Source organism: Fundulus heteroclitus, chromosome 13, assembly GCF_011125445.2.
Source record: "Fundulus heteroclitus isolate FHET01 chromosome 13, MU-UCD_Fhet_4.1, whole genome shotgun sequence".
Lineage (NCBI taxonomy): Eukaryota > Metazoa > Chordata > Actinopteri > Cyprinodontiformes > Fundulidae > Fundulus > Fundulus heteroclitus.
In genome coordinates this window covers 15,152,554-15,174,391 of record NC_046373.1, presented here as the reverse complement: position 1 = coordinate 15,174,391, position 21,838 = coordinate 15,152,554, and the positions used below count along the sequence as shown (strand labels likewise).

Here is a 21,838-nt window from a genome sequence, read left to right as displayed (position 1 = left end):
TGTTCTTTATTCTGTGAAGTCCCCTGAGGTGAGTAGAGTATCTAGAAATTGTACTTAAGTAAAAGTAGTGATACTTCTAAACATTTCTTCTGTTCTTTTTGTTCGGAAAAGTTACTCGTGAAAAAGTAAATTAATACATACAACTAGTTTACAACCCACCTCTGCTCACCACATGCCATTTTGTTCCTTCCTGCTGTTTTATGCTTTTGTATCAGTTTGTTTTTGTTTATAGGTGTCTTGATGAACCATGGAGATAAATAGTCATAGAATGCTTGAATCTTATCTATAATTTAAAACCTACTCTGTTACTTTGTATCACAAACCGCATTGTAAACATATTCCCTTTTTATTTTTGCTTTAATCCCTGCGTGGGCCAGATTCTGACTTCTGATCAAACCAAATTTAATCTTAAGTGACGTCCATCTGCCAACTTTTATTTATTAGAGCCATATAACATTTCCTTACAGTAGGCTAAGAGTGGAGACTTCGTTTGAATCACTATTTGCTAAAGCGAGTGTGAAACGTTCCCTTGTCAGGTCCGAATTGACATGCGGTTGGTAAAAATCGGCCCCGTAGCCAATTTAGTACACAACCTTCTACCCTTAAAAGTCGTGTACAGCAGGTACAAAATGGTGAAATGAACTGCATCTGTGTAGTTAGTAGGACAGTGTTCTTGCTGGGAAGCCAGAGACAGTATAATAAGTTTTTTCAACCAATAAAGGGAAAACAAAATGTGGGCTCAGCCTAAACACTATTTCTGTCTTTGCCATTTTTTTTTCCAAGCATAATTGCATACAGTAGTTACCCAAACGCACCAACGTGTGACGTGACCTCTGAGCTTTATGCTTTCCTTCTGCAGAAGAGCAGCCGCTCCACTCCGTCTTCAGGATCTTTGAATAAAGGAACATGAGGCGCTGCCGTCGGTCCCAGATGCCGCGATCCTACCTGCTGCATAAAAGCAACTCCTGTTGAGGAAAACGACAGAGGCGGGCGCGGAAAGTGCACAATATGTTCGAACTGCTCGAAGCAATGAGGTCAACTCCGTTTTGGCAACGCGATTATTTGATTTCCACATGTTTTCTTTGCTTGGTAAGCTTTTAAATGACAAGAGTCACACATGGTAAGGTGTTGGGAAAGCTCGTGGAAATAATGCTCCTGTAGCTACGTAGGACGTGTCTTTAGTCGTAGCAACGTTGTGAAAATGGATCCATCAAAGCAGCCGGAAAAAAAAAAACTTGATACCATAAAAGCATTCAGAAACACACTTACTGCAAAAATGTACCGTTTTAAGCTGTATGTTAACGTCATGTTTCAGTTAGTTATGTTTCATCTCTTGTAAATGTTTTTTTTTCTTTTCTTTTTAACATTATTGTCATTACTTTTTAAGTTATTGTGAACTCATCCAGAATTACAGATTAACTGAAGTCGGCGTTGGCTTTTGAGCCCAAATTCAACCAATAAACGTTGACCTCAGAGCAGGGATGTACAGCTCAAGGTGCCGGTTTATGTTTCAATCACTTTTATATAAACTATAGTCATGGTACCTGTATGGGTTGTTTTGTGTGAGAATACTACTGTGTACATTAAAAGTTGTTTTATTTTTTAGTGACCGTTGAGATACGGTAGATAAGGGGTCTTTTATTCGGAAAGGACCGCCGTCGAGCGAATGTGTTGAACTGTTTTTGAAGCATTAGCTCACAGCCTGAGACAGTTGCACTGACGGACGGGAGGCGGAACCATCAAAGCTCTCGGAGCTGTTTTCGACCCAGACTGTTTAGATTATCCCCATAAATTGGTGCCCACCATGCGGCTAGTCTGTAGCGCGCAAAAAAGGCGCCGTCAGATTTAAAATACAAATGCAGCATCCGTTAGATTTATTCTGTAATTGCGACTTAGCAGCTGAATACTGATGTTTCTTTTTAGAAGTAAAAAATGGTAGCGATAACAGTTTGTACTAACGTGTCCCCTCCACACCCCTACCAGTCAAGCCACCGAAAAGAAAGGTCGTTTTGATTTTTAACGATTCACTTTGCTCTCCTTTTGTTTTCACGAGTACTTTGCCTGCAGGTTTCTTTTAGTATGTTTACATTTTAGTTACGCCGTCGTCTCCCACCGATGAATTGTCTATGCATTTGACACAAAGCCATAAGCGTATGATTGTCGGGAGATCCAAAGAGCACACAACCATTAAATCAAGTGTTGACAGTAAATACCTTTCCCTGTTGATGAACAATGTAAATGAAATTGAATTTCAGTGCTTTGTTTTTCTAAAAGTGAAAGCCCATAGATACTGGACATCTGTGGAGAGAAAACATGAAAAATAGGGGAGTGCTGCTCTCTGAAGCAGCAGGAAACGGTGAGCTACTGTTTGTCGTTGCAAGTCCAGACTATTTTACGAACATCAAGCTTTAACTTGAGCTCCCACTGGTTTCATTTTTGTGACTGTAAACACGTTTCGTAGGTAACAATTATGTTGGTATCAGATGTTATATTTTCAACTGCTCCAGTGTGTAAAATTATTTGAATAAAAATTGATTAATGTTGATTTATTAAAACAAGTGTTTTTGCTACATTTTATAATAAAAGTGTGAGCTTCTTTGCACAAGCGGCTTTAGAATACCAGGATTCCTATAAGATGTGTGTAACATTAGGGAAGCAATGCTGCATTTGTAGCATATTCTGATAGTTATGCTGTGAGCCAGAGCTATCAGAATTAACAGGAGATAAACACTTGGAATATATCGCTCAGTGTGTAACGAATCTATATAATACTTGAAAATCACTTTTGTAATTTATGAAAATAAATCAACTTTCCAGTGACAGTTTTATGGAGGTTGCACCTATATTGTGCAGCTCTCAATTTCTATGCAGTCTTGTGGACAGGAAAAGCAGATTTGCCTGAACAAGTGCGGAAAAAAGGGAGTTAGAGTATAGAAAAATTGTATGAAGGGTAGTTATAAAATTCAACAACTAGTTTTTGTTTTTATCCGTTTAAGAGCAAAAAAGACAAAAAACAGCAACTGTAAAGACAACTTTTACACATTAAATAAAAAGTCAGATTGATGGATATATTACATGGACATGTTCACGAATTAGAGCAGGCCATAAAGTTAAATCCTGTTTTTTTAGTTCTTTTTTTTTTTTTTTGTTTAGTTATTTTTTTTATAAATTAAATATTAAGGAAAGTAGTTGACATATTTTGAAAAAAAATAAAAAAAATATTCCCAGATTCCACTGTTTTGCGTCTGGGTTTTATTTAAAAAAAAAACATGACTGACAAAAAATTCTAGGAAATTGTATGAAGACAGCAGAATTTGGAAGAATTTGAATTGGGAAAAAGGATGCAAACATTTGCAGGAACTCTTGAACAGCGAGATTCATGTAAGAAATTCAAATTCAGTGTTAAATCAGAACTTTATCAAATTCTTTTAAACAATTTACCTGCTTTATCTAGTAAACTGTTGCAAGAAGATTTATAGATGAAAAAAGTCAAGTCAGAACGAAATGAAACAAAAAGCAACGTGAATGTTGAGAAGTAACCGGAATGATGCTTGACGCATCGATATCAGACAACCAGATCGCTGATTAATAACACATAGGCATGTTCCACTCTGATCATATGGTCACAACTTTTCCTTTTCAATTGTGCCGTGCTTTCTTCTTCTTCTTTTTTAGTTCTCAATAGTTTTGTTCATTTCTGATGTCCAAAGTTTTTTTTTTATTTGTGTAGAAGTCTAAAGTTGCCAAAGAAAAATTTGTCGATTTGTCCAGTCAGGAAGAAAAAGTACACAAGAAACGTCTGTAAGGAAGTAGTCAGAGGGCTTACACTGATAATTATTGATTGATGATAATAATAATAATAATAATAATAATAATAATAGTGAACATGGTATTAAATAAAAAGTATTTTAGCTATTGTTTCTTTTGTTTATCATTCTATTTTAATTATTTGAGATAAAAGGATCTAAAGGACAAAAGATAATAATAAAGATAATAGTAATGGCTGTTGTTGCAGTATAACTTCCACCAGCAGATGGCAGCCTGCATCAACAAACGAGGGAGGTAAACTCTTTCTTTCCCACTGCACTCCGTTTGTGACTTTTTAAATGATCCTTTTTTTGTTTCAAACTCTGATGTGTTTCACCTTAAACTTCCTGAGTCCTGTTTGCACAATAAAGCACAATATTACACGATAAAGCTTCACCTGAAATTTCCGGCCTGTAACTTCCATCAAAAATAATACTATAAGAAATAAGAAACCCCCAACAATCATTAGAAGGTGCACTATTTTTCATCTATCTTGTGCTTAGGTCACCTGTAGTCGCGTTTTTTTCATCAAGCACATTCAAGAGACGTGATCACGTTCATGACTCACATCCAAGCGTCTCTCTGAGCACACTGGTGAGGCCACATGTACTTGTCACAGTGCATTTGCCAGTGAGTTGTCTTATGTCTCGGTGCAGTGACAGCATCAGTTATGCTGCCTGCGAGACATCGCGGATCATGTTCGCCGTGCCACCAGCAAGAGGGCTGAGAGTCGGCGCCGGCCACAGGGTCTCGGAGTAGATAATGTCAGGCGACTCGGAGTGGGTAGAGCTGCTGTGGCATATGCTGTGTGACAGGGAAACGCCTGCATGTCGCCGAGCAGAGTGGGGGAGACGTCCTGGTGGCCGATGGGACTGACAGCTGTCTCAGTCGATCCTCTCTGTTTGTGTTCCGGGGTAAATGAGAGCCTCGGTTCCAGATTCCAGTGTTTTCCTTCAAACTGGAACGTTTCAACCTCTAATTTTTGGAGATACGGTGTCAGTCTAGGCCAAATGCTATTTGGTGCATTCCTGGGATGAAATTATGATTGGTTTGCCTCTAAAAACATTTATATTTGCTTTTTTTTAAAAAAAAAACCCTGAGTGATATGAATTGTCACAGTTTAAGCACTTTACTGCTCACTAAAACTCTAATCATAAAACAACAGGCTGTGACATAGAGCGTCCCTCTCTGACGGGTGGGCAGCAGGAAATAGACGTACCTGGCCCTCATTGTTGGAGCATTAAAACACACATTTATAAAAACATCAAATAAAACAATATTGACGTCATGTGAAACATTTAAAGTGAAGAAACTGCATTCCTTTATCTCAGTAGCGCCTTGAACATATACTTGAAATAAAAGAAATAAAGGCGATCTGGCCTGAACACCTTCTTCCACGTTTGTCATGTCTCCTATAGGTTGTATTGAACAAAAATATTATTTTTCCCTGCCCAACAATGGCTTTCTTCCAGCCCCTTTTCCATAAAGGCCAGATTTTCTGAGTCCACAACTAAATGTTCTCTCAACAGTCTGTCCTAACTGAGCTGCAGAGTTTTGCAGCTCCACAAGAGTAACCAGGAGCGCCTTGGCTGCTTATCTAATCTATTATTTCCTTACTTCTCCTGTCAGATTAGACAGAAGGCTACGCTTCCCTGAAATGTCTGCTGTGTTCCTTGGTCTTTATGATACGGTTTGTTCACTAACCTCCAAAAACATCTGAGGTCTTCACAAAACATCTGGATTAATATTGGGATTAAATGACGCAAGGGTGAGCCATATCTAGTAACAACTGGTTGTACTTATTGGTATAAGTTGACAATTTCTTCACATTTACTTGAAAAAGAAATTGAAAAGCACACATGATCTTCCTTGCTCTTCATAATTGTGTGCTAACCTATGTTGATCCATCACATAAATACATTTAGCAAAGGCGCTGTGAGTACAGTAAATGTACAGCAAAACACAGCATAGATGCAAATATGTCTGGGCAGAAGATCGGAGCATTTGTATCGGTTGTAAATGTGGACAAAAACTCAGAAAACAACAACAAATCCAACTCGAAAAGCTGAGAAAATGAACTGAGAACAGCACAAAATCTCTGACCGACTCACAGAATAAAATACCAGGTAATGACCAGGTTTTACTGGAACATGCACGGCCCGTTTTGATCAGCACAAAGCATTTGGCTGCAGGGGCTTCTCCTTTAATTGTTTCGTTACGTTCAAAGAAAAATTGCTTTGAAACAGAGGAGGAGCCTAATAGCTCGACCAAGGTTGGAATTAGTGAAGGCATTGTTATGAAAGACATCTATATGCCGCAACAACCGACGCTGTGGCAGCTCGATCAGAGCCAAAGCAGGAAGAAGCAGGTATATCCATCAGATTAACACACAGTAATGTCTTCCTGCTCTGGCCTCCAGCATCAGTAATTTATCAATGCAAAGCTAATAGCATCAATATGAATCTAACTAAAAATCAATATTTCATTATCTAATTGTTAGTGGGAATGAAGAGTGATGATTGTGGGAGAAAGCGTCAGAGAGCATCTGGAGTTCACAGAGACATCTGGAGGACAAACCCGTGCTGGAGTGGCACTCTGTGCCAGGAAAGGGAGAAAGAGGAGAAATTACGCAGACTTTTCTTAAAAAAGATAAAAGTAATATCAAATATTTAGCTGCGGAATGCTCCAAAAAAAAAGGTTAAAGCAGTGTTAGTGCCAAACAAACAATAATGGGGCAGAAAATACAGATCCACGAAACAGGCGTAATCATCCCAGGCCTTCAACATCCATAACCTGTGTTGGGAAAAGTCAATATGATCCAATCTGGGAACAAGCCAGCATAAAATCCATTCTGTTTCATCCTTTTTGCAAGCTTCTACTCAGAGCACTGGCAAACCTCAACAATCCAAAACAGTGCATATTTTTATCCATTAAATCGTCAGAAAAGAAAATGCCACCAGTTTTTCTTTTAACAATGTTTTCCTCTCTTGCTGGAGCACCCAGAGAGAAATGCAAACTCCATGCAGAAATCTTAGGTCTGAACCCAGGACCTTATTGCTGCAAGGCAACAATGTTACCCACTGCACCACTGTGCAGGACATGCAGAAATCAAACAAACCAGGGCAATAATGAACACGTGCACGGCTAAATATTAACATCAGAAACACGTGACAAGGAATCAGGAAAATTTATTTCCTGAAGATTCACTGACTAGAGTTGGCTGTCACAGTTCTTTGTGAAAGTATTCATACCCCTAGAACCTTTCCATGTTTTGACATTACAACTGGAAATGTGAATGTATTCCATTGTGTAGTAGACCAATAAACAGCGGCACATAACTGTGATGTGATAGGACTCAACACGGTCTTAAAAAACGCTTTTGCAAAGCAAAATCTGACAAGGGGGCATTTGTATTGAGCCACATTAAGTCCATACTTTGCAGATCTACCTTTTACAACTTGAGCTGCAAGCCTTTAGGAATCATTTCTCCACCAGCTTTGCACATCAGTCATGTTTTATTAGCCTTGCACAGAATTGCTATATTTATTGAGAATATGCTGACAGGTGACTTCAGAAGGCAATTGGCTGCACAGTTTTTTAGGGTAAAGTAGGCTAAATACAAATGTATGGCACCCTTGAGATTTTTATTTGTAGTTTAGTGACCACCACACTAATTATTTGTGCTGATCTATCACATAAAATCCCAATAAAATACTCAATGCTGTGTTTTTTTTTTAACACAAAACAGGCAGAACAGAAAGGAGCAGCTGAGCTAGAGACTAGAACAAGACTCGCTGGGCATTATGCATGCATTTAAAGGGAAATCAGACCATTTTTGTATTATTCATGTGGCCCATATTTAAGTGGCCCACAACACAACAGGTTGCACACGATTAGCAAAATAAAGATGTGCAAATCATGTTCAGAAATTGGGTAACACAACGTTACTGAATACGAATCATGACTGATTGTAATGCTTCTGGTTGACAGATGTGCTGGAATAAATATGTTTAGCTTGTTCAAAGTTTTTAAAAATCTTTAAAAAGGTAAAAAGAAATTCAAGGGAAATCTAGGAATTCAAAGCTAAATATAAACAAGCAGTAAACCCATTTATAAGATTTATTCCATCAACATGCTTCTAAAAAGCCCCACGACTAATACAGTGAGATAAATTAATACTTCAGTTTGGTAATTAGTGATATTAAGTCATACTTTAATTATTAACTACTGTGCCATGACCAGATAATGATTAGAAGTACAAAATAAAGATGGAGAGCCTAAAACTAAAAGATGATAAAACAAACTATGGCAGCATTTTCATTTAATGACACAATCCACCCCAAGAAACAGTCGTTTAGCCGTCTTTTCCTTACAGGAACTATAACCTTTCACACTGATGATTTCAAAATCATGCCTGTTGGTTTGGAACGTAATTCTATTACGATGGTTTTAAAAAAGCACACCCAATGAAACAATGAAACAATGCTGCTCTATTATGTTCAACAGAACACAGAAAACCTTCAGCAAAAACATAAAATAAAATAATAATAATCAAAAGAAAACTTGAGTTAAATGTGTTGTGCAACAGTCAAGCAAAGCACATAGATGCTCTCCACAGATTCCTGATGTTCTATATAATTAAAAATCAAAATAAAACAAAACAAAAAAACAACAAAAACAAATAGAGTTGAATGATTAAAGTTCCTTTTTTTTTGCATAAGTGGAACACCAGGAGTTGTGGTGCATATATACACTGTAAGTATTTGATGTTACTGAGTTTATTTGGGGGGTAATCTTAAAATACAGCTAATATTCTTTTACTCGAAATTTCTAAATATCTAACACTTATAGGTAATCCTATGCACTGACATAAGCAAACATTGAATCTTTTAACCAGGCAAACAGTGCAGCGAGTGTTTGCTGTTCATGGTTAAAATCGGAAATAAAATATAAATCAGTTTCCTGGGATTGCTGATGTATTAATCCGGCACGCTATCCATGTAAAGCTTTTCCGACACCTCAGGGTATGTTGTAGCATCGTTTGGTTTCTAAAGGTTGAAGAATATATTAGGATCTCGACTGTGAGAATGGATGTAAAAGTGAGAGAGACCCTGCTTTGTACAAGACCTTGGAGGCATCACAGCTGCATACTGCGGTTGTTCGAAAAAGACCGAGGGCATACATCTCGGAGGTAAAGGTGTTATTTGTTATGCTGGGGGAGCCCATCGTGCTCCGAGACTTGTTAATGTGTGTGTTGTAATTTATGAAATGGTTATTTACAGGCTTTGAATCTGGAGCTTAAAGAGGGAAGAGGGGCTTCTGGTATAATTGCTGTGGAGCAAAGTACGTGACAAAGCCCGGGAACTGGAAGGAAGCCAGATCGCTCTTCTGTCAGGCACTAATAACACATCACGGTGACAGAGACGGGGCCTCCTCTCTACCTTGCTGTATTGATCTCCCATCTCGCTGTTAATAGTCCTGTTAAACACCGGCTCTCGGCTCTTAGCTGTACCCAAGCCCACTTAACAATGAAATTCCCATCCCCCCCCCACCCCCCCGCTCACATCTCACAGTTTAAAATGTCTCTGAGGCAGAGAAAACAGCCGGGGGGCAAACTGCTGGATTTCAGGCTCAGAAATTATTTTACGGCAGCATAATATGCTTTGCTGTCTCTATAAGTCTGTCTTAATTCAAAAGACGAATCACTTGGAAGAAAACCAGATGTTTTATAACAATAAAGCTACAAACAAAGGAAAAACAAAAGAGCGGACATGTTAACTGTATGCGGAGCGAGCGAAGAAACGTCACCAAGTTTACATTAAAATCTAAAGCTATATAAAGGGTGTAAGCCAATTTTCTAAAAAAAAAAAAAAATACTTACCTGTACACTGTGACTTCTCCTGCATTGTCTACATTTAAATTGTGTACTTTTAAATCCCTGCTGCACCTAAAACTGTAATTTATCTTTTACTGCAATTTACAAGCTGTATGCAATGAAATTTCATTCTGTATGCACTCTGTGCATACAAAATGACAAATAAAGTTGTCTAAGTCTAAGTCTAAGTAAAGCGAGACTAAAACACTAAATTATAACTATCAAAATAAAATGTTTCAATATCCATTACTGTACTAAATCTATTGGTCATGTGATATTTTCTAGTATTACTGAACAAAGACCACATGGGGAGTCTCTCAAGGCTACAGTCTTGGGCCACTTTCATTCAATATCAATCAGCTCCCCCTATAACAACGTCTATTACCTTGAATAAGCTGATAGTGTTTAACCTTTTTTTTTTCCTAGTGGCTCCACATAACTATATCAAATTCCAGTCACTGAATGTGCCATTGTGATTAAATGGAACAGCTTTCAGGTTTATACAGAAAAGGCTAATTGTTTTCAGCCTCAAAAATACAAAGTTAGCGCTCAACTCCACTCCATTGCTAAACCAGCCATTTACCATCTTAAAAACATTTTCCATAATTAATGGTTTCCTACCCAAACTGGACACAAAAATGGTGACTAAAACGCACACACGCACACACTCAGTCTGCTCAAGTAATGTTGCTCCCTATCTGGTTAAGCAAATGCGAGCAGTTGGAGATCATCTAATATTGCCGTCACACCAGTGGTCAAAATAGGTTTCTGAGAAATCCAGTTTGATTTAGTTGCTATCTTTTAAAAACTCATATTGCTGAGTTATTTTGACAAATTGAAATTTTTCTTTCATTGAAGTGACTCAAAACCTTGAGTTGCAACAACAGTAACTCATGAAAGTCGTACAATGTGTCGTACTGAGTGGAAACAAATAACAGAGACAACTTCTTATAACCTTTAGGCATTCTCTCTTTTACAGTGTATGGTCTCTGTAAAAAATTTTTTTTTTTTAAATCAGTCAGATAGTTGTGGCTCATCCAAAATGCTGCTGTCAGAACCCTTACCAGCACCAGGAAAATGGATCTCATCACCCTGGTCCAATCTGTTGTTTATGGTCTATAATATGGTCTATAAGTCACTGAATGGTTTTGGGACAACAGTAGATACATTTCAGAGCTGCTGGTTAAATAGTTACCAGGACCAGAACTAAGCAAAGGGAGGCAGCATTTAGTTCAGTCCTGGAACTAGATCCCTGAAAAGTTGAGTTCTACAGAAACTATCGGCTGTGTTAAATCAGGACTGAAAACATTACTGTTTACTGCAGCTTACCCAGTGAACTCATCAATTAATGTTCTAAATTTGCATTATACTGCTTCTTTCTCCTGCTGTGATGCTTAAATTTGATCATTACTTAAATTAGATTATTCTTTTACTGTGTCAGTACTTTTATTTACTCATGTCATTTTCCCATAAAAAGGTTCCTCCTTCAGTATTATGCCCTAAATGAAAGAAACTACAATGCTGATTATCTCTTTAGAATTGGTTTTAGCTTTGATTTATGCTTTCTGAGCAGAAAGATTTTGCAGCAGAGCTTTAAAGAATCAATGACACAATTTCTCTCACGCATTGATTTATACTCTCATAAGCATCAAGTGTGTCTGATGTCCAGCAAATGAACATGTTTCAGCACCAAACTTTGCTTCAGATGGCGTGATATGAGGGGGGGGGGGGGTCTAAATATAATCGAAGACGTCCATACAGAGCAGAGTCCAGAGGGAGTCCGAGTCTTTAGTCAAGGACTTGTGTTTTATTAGTTTAATGATATAAAACATGACAAAATGCCAGCTCAAAGAGAATCCAAGATTCTCAGCCCTTCCCACGGGAGCATCTATATAGGCCGAAAGCTCCTCCCGGTTCTCCCGTCATGTCCGTTTCTCTCCCGTGTGCAGTGAAGGCATCTTTGGAAACAGACTAACAACCTCCACCAACAACCAACTTTTAAACGCCAACATTTTTACAATCACTGTTTCTAACGTTGCTGTTTTTAAACCCCTTGTTTGTGCAGTTCTTCCTCAGTGAAAGACATTTTTAAAGCACAGGGCACTCTGTTTAGCCGCCCTGGATTCTGCTTTTCATTCTAGTATTTCGAATAATCAAACGGCAAAAACTTGAGGACAAAAACTAAGAGAAAAGTAATTTGTCACAATTTGCAAACCTTTTATAACGATTCAACCGAACAAAAAGTCTCTGAAACACCTGAAACAAAGCGATTTTAACTTTGCGTTTGTAGTTTGAAACTTTTTTGATAATGCGTTTGCTCTCCGACAGCAGCAAGTATTTCTTCGAGAAAACAAATAATGAAAAAAAAAAAAAAAAAGAAGCACACATCTATGTAACTAAACAGTTGCATAAATGTGATGTTGGTTGTTTTTGATTTCAGCGATGCCTCAAGAAGGAAATTCTGGCTTTGGTTGAGGGGCTTTGAAGAGAGCTTTCTTAAAGGTGTGCAATGTTTTTCTCATCTCAAAAGCAGCATTTGATTTTTATTTATCCTGCTAATGTCAGACAAACACGCACACACATCCACACACTGAGATCAGAGAAACGTTAAGACACAAAATGTGATGCTCCAGACTCTCAGACTAGAAATCTTCCCACACAACAGATGGAAAAGGCAACTAGTATCTAACATTTATAGATTACCTGAATGTTTGCTTTAACCTTTAGTTCTTTCTTTCTAATCTGGAAACAATATGTTTTAAATCTTTTAAAAATTAACCATATTTGAATGATTTAAGTGGGCATTTTAAACAGAAACTGAACAACAGATGTTGATTTTGATACTGATATTGGGCTGAATGACAGAAAAAACACAACATAGTGTTTTGTTACTACTACGATTCGTCCTATATTGCAAAAATGTTAATATCACGCTGAAAAGTTTAGAAAGGTATAAAAAACATTACACGGTTATCAGGGCCTTTAGAAAAAAAAGTAGGATGACAGCCCAAAAGTGGGCTAGAGGCATTGGAAAAAGAATCGATGGGTGCCCGTCTTGGCCAAGATAAAATATAAGAACGGGTTGGAGAACAAACTAATGTCCAGAAAAGCAAGAGAGGCGTGTATGGCCCTAACTCCACAATGGGTTCAGTTACAACTAGTGTTGCGCCGATGCCATTTTTTGGCATCGATACCTGGGTGTGCAGTATTGGCCGATACCGATATCATCTGTTTGAAATTGATGGTTGTGTGTATATATGAAGAACTGCATACTACTTAGGGTAGTAGAACTTTTTACTGCCTACCTGGAATGGGTGACAATAATAGAATAAACTTTTGGCTCTCAAAGGCTAAAATAGTGCAACATTCGTGAAATTATAACATGTATAATAGCAGTGCAACAGTAAGACAGTAAAATCACATTAATAATTGAATAATCTCTTTTAAACCCTGAGTTTTGCCTCTCAAATGCCAAAATAGTGCAGCTTTTTGTTGGTACTCGCCGATACCGATACCAACATTTTAGTGCTGGATCGGGGCCCCGTCCGATACTGATAGTGCAACACTAATTACAACGCCTGCAGTGCTCCACTGTTCAGATCCTGCCTCTCTTGTGGACCAGCTGAACAAGTTCTTCAGCTGGTTCGACAACAACAACACATGGACCTGCACCCACCCATCTCCGAGCTCTCTCCACCCACATTTCAGCTCAGAGGCAGTGTGCTGAAGAACTCCTGCAGTCAGGTAGGTGGACCTCTCCATCTGCAGCTTCTGGATTCTGGTCCCCCTAACCAGTAGAAGGAATCTGTGATAATTCCCATCCCCAAAAAAGACCCACTTGAAAGACCTTAAAGATTACAGACTGGTGGAGCTGACAATGGTTTTACGTGTATGTATGGACAGAACTGCACGTGACCAGGAAAAAGGAATGAGGTCGGCATGGGGCAGAAGACGAGAGCCTCAAGCTTTTAGACAACATCACCAAACACCTGGAGACTTCTCTTGTCTTTTAACACTGTATCAGCATTTTTCGGAAAAGCTGCATCCATCACTGATTTTATGGACTCAAAATGTTTTACGGACCAGACCACAACAGCTCCTTCAAATCGAGTAAGGTGGTTTTGAACCAGTGTTGTAGTACTCGAGTCCGAGTCATTAGCTAAATTTAGAGACTCGTGACTTGAGTTGGACTTGAGCACTGATGACTGGAACTTGGACTCAGACTCCTACATTCAGATCATTCTGACTCGGAAATTGAGAAAAAGACTCGACTTTTTTTTTTTATATCATTAGGCTATAATTTTAATATGTCATTAGAATATTATTTGGTGTATGATTTTAATATCTATTAGTGCAATGGAATGTTACTGCTTCATGTCATACATCACACGTCACGGTATGATCCTACAACGAACTTGGATCAACAGTGACTCGACTCGGACTTGATTCGGATGAGTAGTGGACTCGACTCGGACTCAACTCGGATTTTTTTTTAATGACTTGGACTTGACTCGGACTTGAACACTGGAGACTCGAACCTGGACTCGGACTCGAGGCATAGTGACTTGACTACAACACTGTTTTGAACACATGGCTCCCCCAAGGTTGTGTTGTATCTATACTTCTGTTCTGTGTACGCCAACAACATTTGGCCATGGTAGCTCACATGAGGCGCTACACCGGTACAAAAAAACTCTCAAAAACTGAATGTCACGAAGACCAAAGCATTGTGCTGCGGGGGCAGAGACAAAGCTGCCAGATCATTTTGCTTTCAGCCTCTCAGCATCCAGGGCCAGCAGGTGGAGCAGGTGGAGTCTTTTAGATACCTGGGGACAGAAACTGACACCCAGCTGTTTTTTTAAAAAGCACAAAACTCAAGTTAAAGAAAAAAAAATCTCCACCTGCTGAGAAAATCCACCAACATGGACATTTTACCACTGATTTGTAAATAACTCAGTGAATCAGTCATCAATTTTAATATTTTATCCTGGTACAATTTTTCTCTCTGCGAAACACAAAACATAACTGTCCCAGATCACAAACAAGGCCAGCAAAATATTCTGCTCACCTCAAACCTGCCTTTCTGTACTGCACAACCACTCTGTGTATCACAGACAATCCTTCTCATCTAATATATTTAGACTGATAGAGACTGATAAACATCAGTCTCTATCAGTCTTAGGCTTTGGGAATCCAGCAAACGACAAGCGAGAGCCATTATCCACGAATGGTGAAAACATAAAACAGTGCTTGTATTGCCAAAGTTACTCCAAGAGTGCATCGACGACTCATACAGGAGTTTACCTCATTTCTAAAACACTGCAGACCTTGCTTCCATCACCTAAGTTGAGCGTTCACAAATCCACGATGAGAATGAGACTGGACAGAAACGGTTTCCATGACAGAGGTCCAATGCCAATCATCCCAATCCTTTGATCATCCCAAAGACATCTGAAAATGCTGCGCGGACCGACAAAAATGTACATTTTAGGAAGTTTTGCATTCTTTTACATCAGTTGTAAAATCTAACAGCGTTTCACAAAAGGTTCATCACACCGAAAGCTAATTGATGGAACCATGAGTTCTCATAACAAGCAGCACATTTGGATTAGGCAGCAGGACAAGGAGCCGAAACAAATCAGCAGTTCCATCTCTAAAAGGTTTTAAAAGATCAAAAAGAAGATTTTGGAAAGACCTGGTCAAATCTTGGACTTAAATCCAACTGAGTAGCTGAGATATGAAAGTAAACAGCTGTCCACGCTCGAACACCCTACCATGTAGCTGAACCAAAAACAAAAAATCCTCCACGGCGATGTCAAAGATTCACTGGCATTAACCAGTGGGAACCTTTATGGAGACAAGCATTCTCCAGCTTCAGTACAAAGCAAACATTAAAAAAAATATCTTCAAATCCACTGTCACTGAGCGGTAAACATGGCTTACAACTCGTGAGAAACGAAGAGTTTATTTCATGGAAAACAAAGCAATTTCACAGGCTGTTAAATGCGACATATTTCAAGAGGCCTTGCTGGGCTCTATAGTTGGTAGCGTTGGCGCTCTCAACAGGTCGGATTCTTCTGGATGACGGCCTCACGCTCATATGTGCTGTTTAGTAAATCCAACCCTGCTGCAAACATTGTTGGTGCAAATACGCCGCATCACTTGGTGGTTGATTTAGCTGTAACTTAAGTAGTAATAAACTGTTTTTATTTTTCTCTCTTTAGCTGTTCAAGCAAAGAGCAGATCCTTTCCTTTTTGTGCTGTAAAGGTGCATATGTGGGTTATCTGGAAATCATTTGTCCTATGGATCGTGTGTGTTTATGATAGGAGATGCTTATTCGCATACAAACCAGCAGCCAGAATGCATCTAAGTTATGGCTGGCAGCTTGCAGACGACTCTTTAGCACTGTGATTCAAGCCCTCGTTTTCCCAGTAGATTTTGTTGCCCACTGGCATCCAGCACTGCGCGGTGAAAGCCAAGTTTTCAAGAGCTATTCTAAAAGCAGATGGTCTCGCTATTTCAAGGCCTTTTGCATTGCACAATCAACATTTTTTGTCCTAACGACAAGTTAAAGGAAGAAAATCTGCCCCTTCACAATAGAAAAGGCCCATACACACACGTTTAAAACATCTCCAGCCCTGACTTTGCTTTTTAAATGCTTTTCTTTTCAAAGCGCGGCGCGACACAATGACATTTCTCCCACTGATGTGAGGTATTCATCACGGTGGCTGTAAAACTCCAGCGCTCTGATTCTGTTCCTGTCGTGTTGCCAAATGATTCATAAACTCTGCTGAGCCGGCAATTTGCCTCAACGCGAACAATTTTTATCTTCTTCCTGAAACGTGCGGCGTAACAGCCTCATTCTGAATTATGGCGTTGCTGAAAGTGGCAATCATGTCGCCGAATTACTCATACCTGTTTGTATGAAAGAGAATTAAAGGACAGCAAATGACAATACACAGCCAAGGTTTGCAGGAAAGCTGCAGCTGCAGCTGCTGCCTCTTAACTCTTCTTTATGAATTTCCTCGCTCTGGAACTAAAAGATTTTGTGCACATCGTTCCCTTTTGTCTCGTGGAAAAATCAGTGAAGCATTTCTCACAGCAACAGCAGATCAATATCTTTAGCCGAAAAAAAAAAAAACAACAACTATCAATATCAAAAGCTCCAGCAGCTGTAGATTATCTTTTTCTTTCTTTACAGTTATTTGAAAGGACTAAACAGAGAGATGAAAGATAAAAAAAAAAAAAAAAAGTTTCTCACAGTGAGGGCCCCCGAGGCTCGGCGTTTGGATCCTTTGGCACAGCTGAGGACTCGTCATGCTTGTCATGTCGATGTTCCTGAAGGTGGCTTCATAGAGAGGGCTGGAAGGGAAAAGGAGGAGAAATATTCACTGATAAAGTTCTCGCTGTACGTCTGGCATCACAAAATACAATGCTTTGCAAAAGTGCTATTATGCTTTGAACCTTTCCACATGTTGTCCTGTCACAAGGGCAACCTCTTAATGTGTTTTATTCGACGTGTTATGTGGAAGATAATAATGGACATAATTTTGAAGTGGATGGAAAAAACGATTTGTTTTAAAAAAAAAATTTTTTTTACGACTATTTCAATTCAAAAAAGTGGTGTGCATATGTGTTCACCCCTCTTAAACTCCGGATCCATAAATGCAATTCAGTGCAACAAATTGCCTTCAAAGGTCACCTGGTTGTTAAGAATCACCCCGTGTGCGTTATTCGGAGAAGCTGACGATGTTCATCGTTACTTTGGAGGAGCTGCAGAGATCCGTAGCTCAGGTCAGAGGATCTATTGACAAGACAATTACTAGTTGTACTTTGGGTAAATCTAGCTTTAGAGCAAAGAATGACAAGGTTGTTGACCTTTTTCTGGTCCTCACGTTTTTAGGGCGAGGGGTTTGATTTAGGACTAAGGTGTTAATTAGGTGTTAATATATACTGGTAAAGGTTAGGGTTAGGGTCAGGGTAACACCAAAGATAGGGTTGAAAATGAATGGAATTCAAGCCAATGTCCTCAGCAAGCATTTGAAACATGTGTGTGTGTTTGTGTGTGTGTGTGTGTTCTTGTACTTGCAGCTGAGCGATAATTTTTTTTTTGCTCATTTTACTAGTAAAGCAAGGACTTTGATGTAAAGTGAATACCTATTTTTGATCCTCACTTTTTTCTGGACTAGGGGTTAGGTTTAGGACTAAGATGTCAATCAGGTTTAGGTTAGGGTTAGGCCATAGAAAGGCTTGAAAATAAATGGAAGTCAAGGCACGGTCCTCACTGTGTACTCTAAAGTGTGTGTGTGTCATGCCACCATCAAAATGGATTCAGCATCATACAGGGAAATAGAAGAAAACCTGTCTGGAGCTTTAAGAATCAAGACCGTTATGCATTATTTTAAGTTGGTCTATCAGAGGAAAATCCCAATAAAATACAGGGAGGTTTTGAAATGTGACCACGTGGAAAAGTTAAAGGAGCCTGTATAGTGTTGCTAAGCTGTGCACACATATAACATTTGCCACATTACACCTAAAAAAAGTAGTTAATCCTGTGCCTTAAACCGACCACAGAGCTGGACACCAACTACATTGCTCTGATTCCCATTCTCATCAGATCAGGAATAATTAGACGCTTGCGTCGCTTAGTTTCTCATTCCACACTTCTCATTGCTGCTGTATATGTATTATTCAAACTGATCTAAAAAACGACAAACGATACATTTTAATTCACGTGAGCATTTTATTGGTACATGAGAGGATAGCAGACAAACGTGAGCAAAGCTGACGTGTGTCTTTTGCTCTAAATTTTAAAATCAGACATCTGAGTCATGCAGCATCCGCTAACCGAGAGTGACGCTGACCAGCTGAAACCGCCCGTCTTTAATAATGCAGGTTTTCGTCCTGTGTGGATTGTAATATGAAGTGCCATTTATCTACCAAGCTCTAAAACTCATGCTTCATTTATCCTTTAAGCTTTTAGCCAAATAACCAAAACTCTTGGGGATGCTTTATCGTTTACTTGTATTGCACATTTTTCTCACATCGTTGTGTAAATTGGCTGCAGTATTACCTCTGTTTGACTTGAATATTTAATTTCTACCTTTATATGCCATCTATATGTTAGCAATAATTGTGCAATCATCACTTTCTTGTTATATTTATTCTTGCGATTCTGATAAGTTCATTCTCTGTAGCTTTAGAACTTAACTTTAGTCTAGTTTGCAACTCTGTCTACTTGTTTTTGCCACTATCACGTCCAACATTACCCACTGTAAGACGATGAAGGTATTTCTTATCTTATCTTACTTTTTTAAGGCAGCAAGAAAAAGTACTTTTATCTCTTCACATTGTCATCTGTAATGTAAAAAACTGAATAAGACCCATAACATGTTGATGCTGTTTTAGTGCTCTATTTTAAGTGTTTTAAGTATATTTTCAACCAAACTTGATCAGATTTGCAGTAAATCCAATAGTAGAATGTTCAGCCCTCAATTTGTCCGGCACTACAGAACAACCAACTCTAAACTGATCCAAAAAAATCAAAAATGAAGGTCCAAGCCACCAAGATGATTATATTTTTACGAGTCAGTCAGCATTGCATCTTTTTGTTCGATTAAGGAAATCACCGTTGAAATTGCATTTTGTATTTACTTTGATTCTTTTCTAAGGCTGAGCTTGACCAAGGGAACTCACTCGAGCTTCTTGTATCCAGAATCTTGTTCTTTTCGTCACTGTAGGTGATGACTGAAACAAACACAGACCAGTAGATCAGGGGTTTTGCTTTTCAGCTCAGCTATTTTCTTCACCACAACAGCCCAGAGCAGAGCCCATATTATCCACAGATGAGACCCCAATCCGTCTATCTGCCTCCTGCTTCGCCCAATCATCAGTTAGGAACAAGACACCAAGCTACATGAACTCTTCCGCCGGCGGCAGGGACTGACCCCTGACCTGGAGGGAGCGGTTCTGTTCTGAGTCACACAACAGAACAGGGACCACAAAAGCTCTATATGTTCAATTCTGGTTGATGGCAGCTTCATGTCACATGCCGCAGTTGTCTTTCAACCCATCGTCGTTGGATCCATCCGGAGTAATTTTGTTGCTTTCCAACCTCCTGAGTCACAACTTATGGAAACATGACAGAAGATCGCTCTGCAGCTGTTGCAGCGGTTCCTGTTGGTCACCAACAGAACATCATAACAGGGCATTAGGCCCTGCGGAGTCACATACCGACACAGTGAAAGAAACAAGGCAAAGTAATGTGATATTTACAGTCTGTTATGCGTCCTGCACCGGTTCCCATTTCTCCGCAGCTTTCTTTAATCGTCTCAGTTTTAATTGCCCCCCCCTCCCCTCTCCTTTTTTTCCATTTTCTCCTCAGCTCACTCCACCCTGTCCACATTTCCTTTGGCCTGGAGTCAGGCAGGGCAGCTGCAAAAGGCCTCTCCAACGCAGGCTGATGAAAAGTGACAGCTCTCTGTATCACTCCCTGGCACTGACAACTGACAGATGGATAGCACTCACACACACTGCAGGGGGAAAGGGAGGGGAAAGAGGAAAGCACCACAGAGGAGGACGGTTCTCCGGCATTATTCTCTTTTCTCATGGAGCCGCTGCGTGACTGAGCGCCGGGTAGAATAACAAGCCATGCCAAACCTTAAGCTCTTTTATCCTCACTGCCACAAACAGAAACGGGCCCAAACGAGATGGAAACGCTCGCTCGCGGAAATTAAGGGAACGCCTTCGCTAAAATCCTGACAAAAGTAAACAAATCGTCATTTATCCTGTAATTTAAATTAAAAGAAATGTTTTATTCCGGCTCTAAGGTATCTTTTCTGTTGCAGGCGTGCTTTCTCAGAGGCTCCCTTTGTTTTCCCGATCACTCACATGCCAGATGTTTAACACGCCGTCACTGCTGTGAATATGCTCCCTGACGGATGCCATCACATTCGACTTGTGAATGTGCGGATATAAGTTCCCGACACATTCGTGAAGCATGATCAAGCATCACGGCGGTGTTATCTTATTCCACGTTGCGCAAATATACCTAGAATGGTTTGACGTATCCGGTCACGTTTGGTTTTATTTTGCCGTAAACCTCGATTTGAATGGAATAGTATTAAAAAGAAAGGGTTAGGCTGATGAAGCATTTCTCTCTTTTTTACTTCACATTAGTGTGTTTATGCAGCTGGTTTGTGAGGCATCTTTGCTGCACGGATACGACAATTAGATTTCAAATCGAATTAGTTTATTGCGTAACTAATCAGTGCAATTTTCACACTTGTTGCATATTGAATAAATGTGATCACTAGAATGGACAGCTGCTCAAAAACCATCCATTTACTCTCTTGTGTGAATGAGTGTAGATGTGTTTAAGGCACTCCGTTCTCCTCTTTCTTCATTCTTGAAATCCATATGGCCTGCTTTCAGCCAGAAAAAGCACCCTGGGCAAAACCCATAACAACAACCCCCACAAATGCCATTCTGCACATTAGAAAAACGTTTAAAAAATATAAAATTGATCTGACATTAACCAAGTTGGATAGATGTCGGTCCTCAGATGTTCAGATCATACAGCAAATTTAACTTTTTCAAACACTTACATTACCCTGAACACACTATCCCTACAGTTTCTCTAGTTAGGTTGTTAGTTGTTTGTTTACTCTCTTTTACATAATCTGGGTTAGGGTTAACCCGTATATAAAGTTAGCACTTGACTCAATCTGCAGTTCTTCTAATGCCCGGAAAGCATTTAAACTACACATTTTGACTGTTTTTTACAAATAGACTGTATGTTTAATCAATTTCAAATGAGGTTTAAATAGATTTGATCCGAATGATGTTAATGTTAAACTAGACACCTCTAGCTTAACATTTTACTTACAAGGCCCTCTGAACTGTATGAGTCCGTAACAACTATTTTATTGGGTTTCAATCCATAAGATACAAATGAGACAATAACATGCTTTTTCTTGCACTGTGCACACCAACATCAACAGGCTTTCCTTTGCATTCAAATAGAAAATAATTTTGGCCCCACAGCATCATCTGCTTTATTTTACATGAAGATTTGAAAATTACTACAATGGTTCTGAAAATGCATATTATAATAGTTATTATAACTATTAGAGTACTTTTCGGAGATTAGTTCA

At 39.2% G+C, this 21,838-nt stretch overlaps 2 protein-coding genes across 3 annotated transcripts in view; one reads left to right on the top strand and one right to left on the bottom strand.

The window, feature by feature from the left end:
• The window catches only part of LOC105935150 (zinc finger protein 516), a 28,952-nt gene extending 26,377 nt beyond the window's left edge, over positions 1 to 2,575 (top strand). For both annotated transcript variants that reach the window (XM_012875427.3, XM_036145176.1), the window contains exon 5: positions 860 to 2,575. In XM_012875427.3, the coding sequence (XP_012730881.2) occupies positions 860 to 910 (51 nt within the window). In that variant the 3' untranslated portion in view covers positions 911 to 2,575. The remainder of the gene's footprint in view (positions 1 to 859) is intronic.
• Positions 1 to 21,838, bottom strand: part of LOC105935098 (relaxin-3 receptor 1) — a 102,302-nt gene that overhangs the window by 45,780 nt on the left and 34,684 nt on the right. Inside the window, exon 2 of the mRNA XM_012875338.3 lies at positions 16,945 to 17,031. The gene's annotated coding sequence lies outside the window, so the exon portion shown is untranslated. The remainder of the gene's footprint in view (positions 1 to 16,944; positions 17,032 to 21,838) is intronic.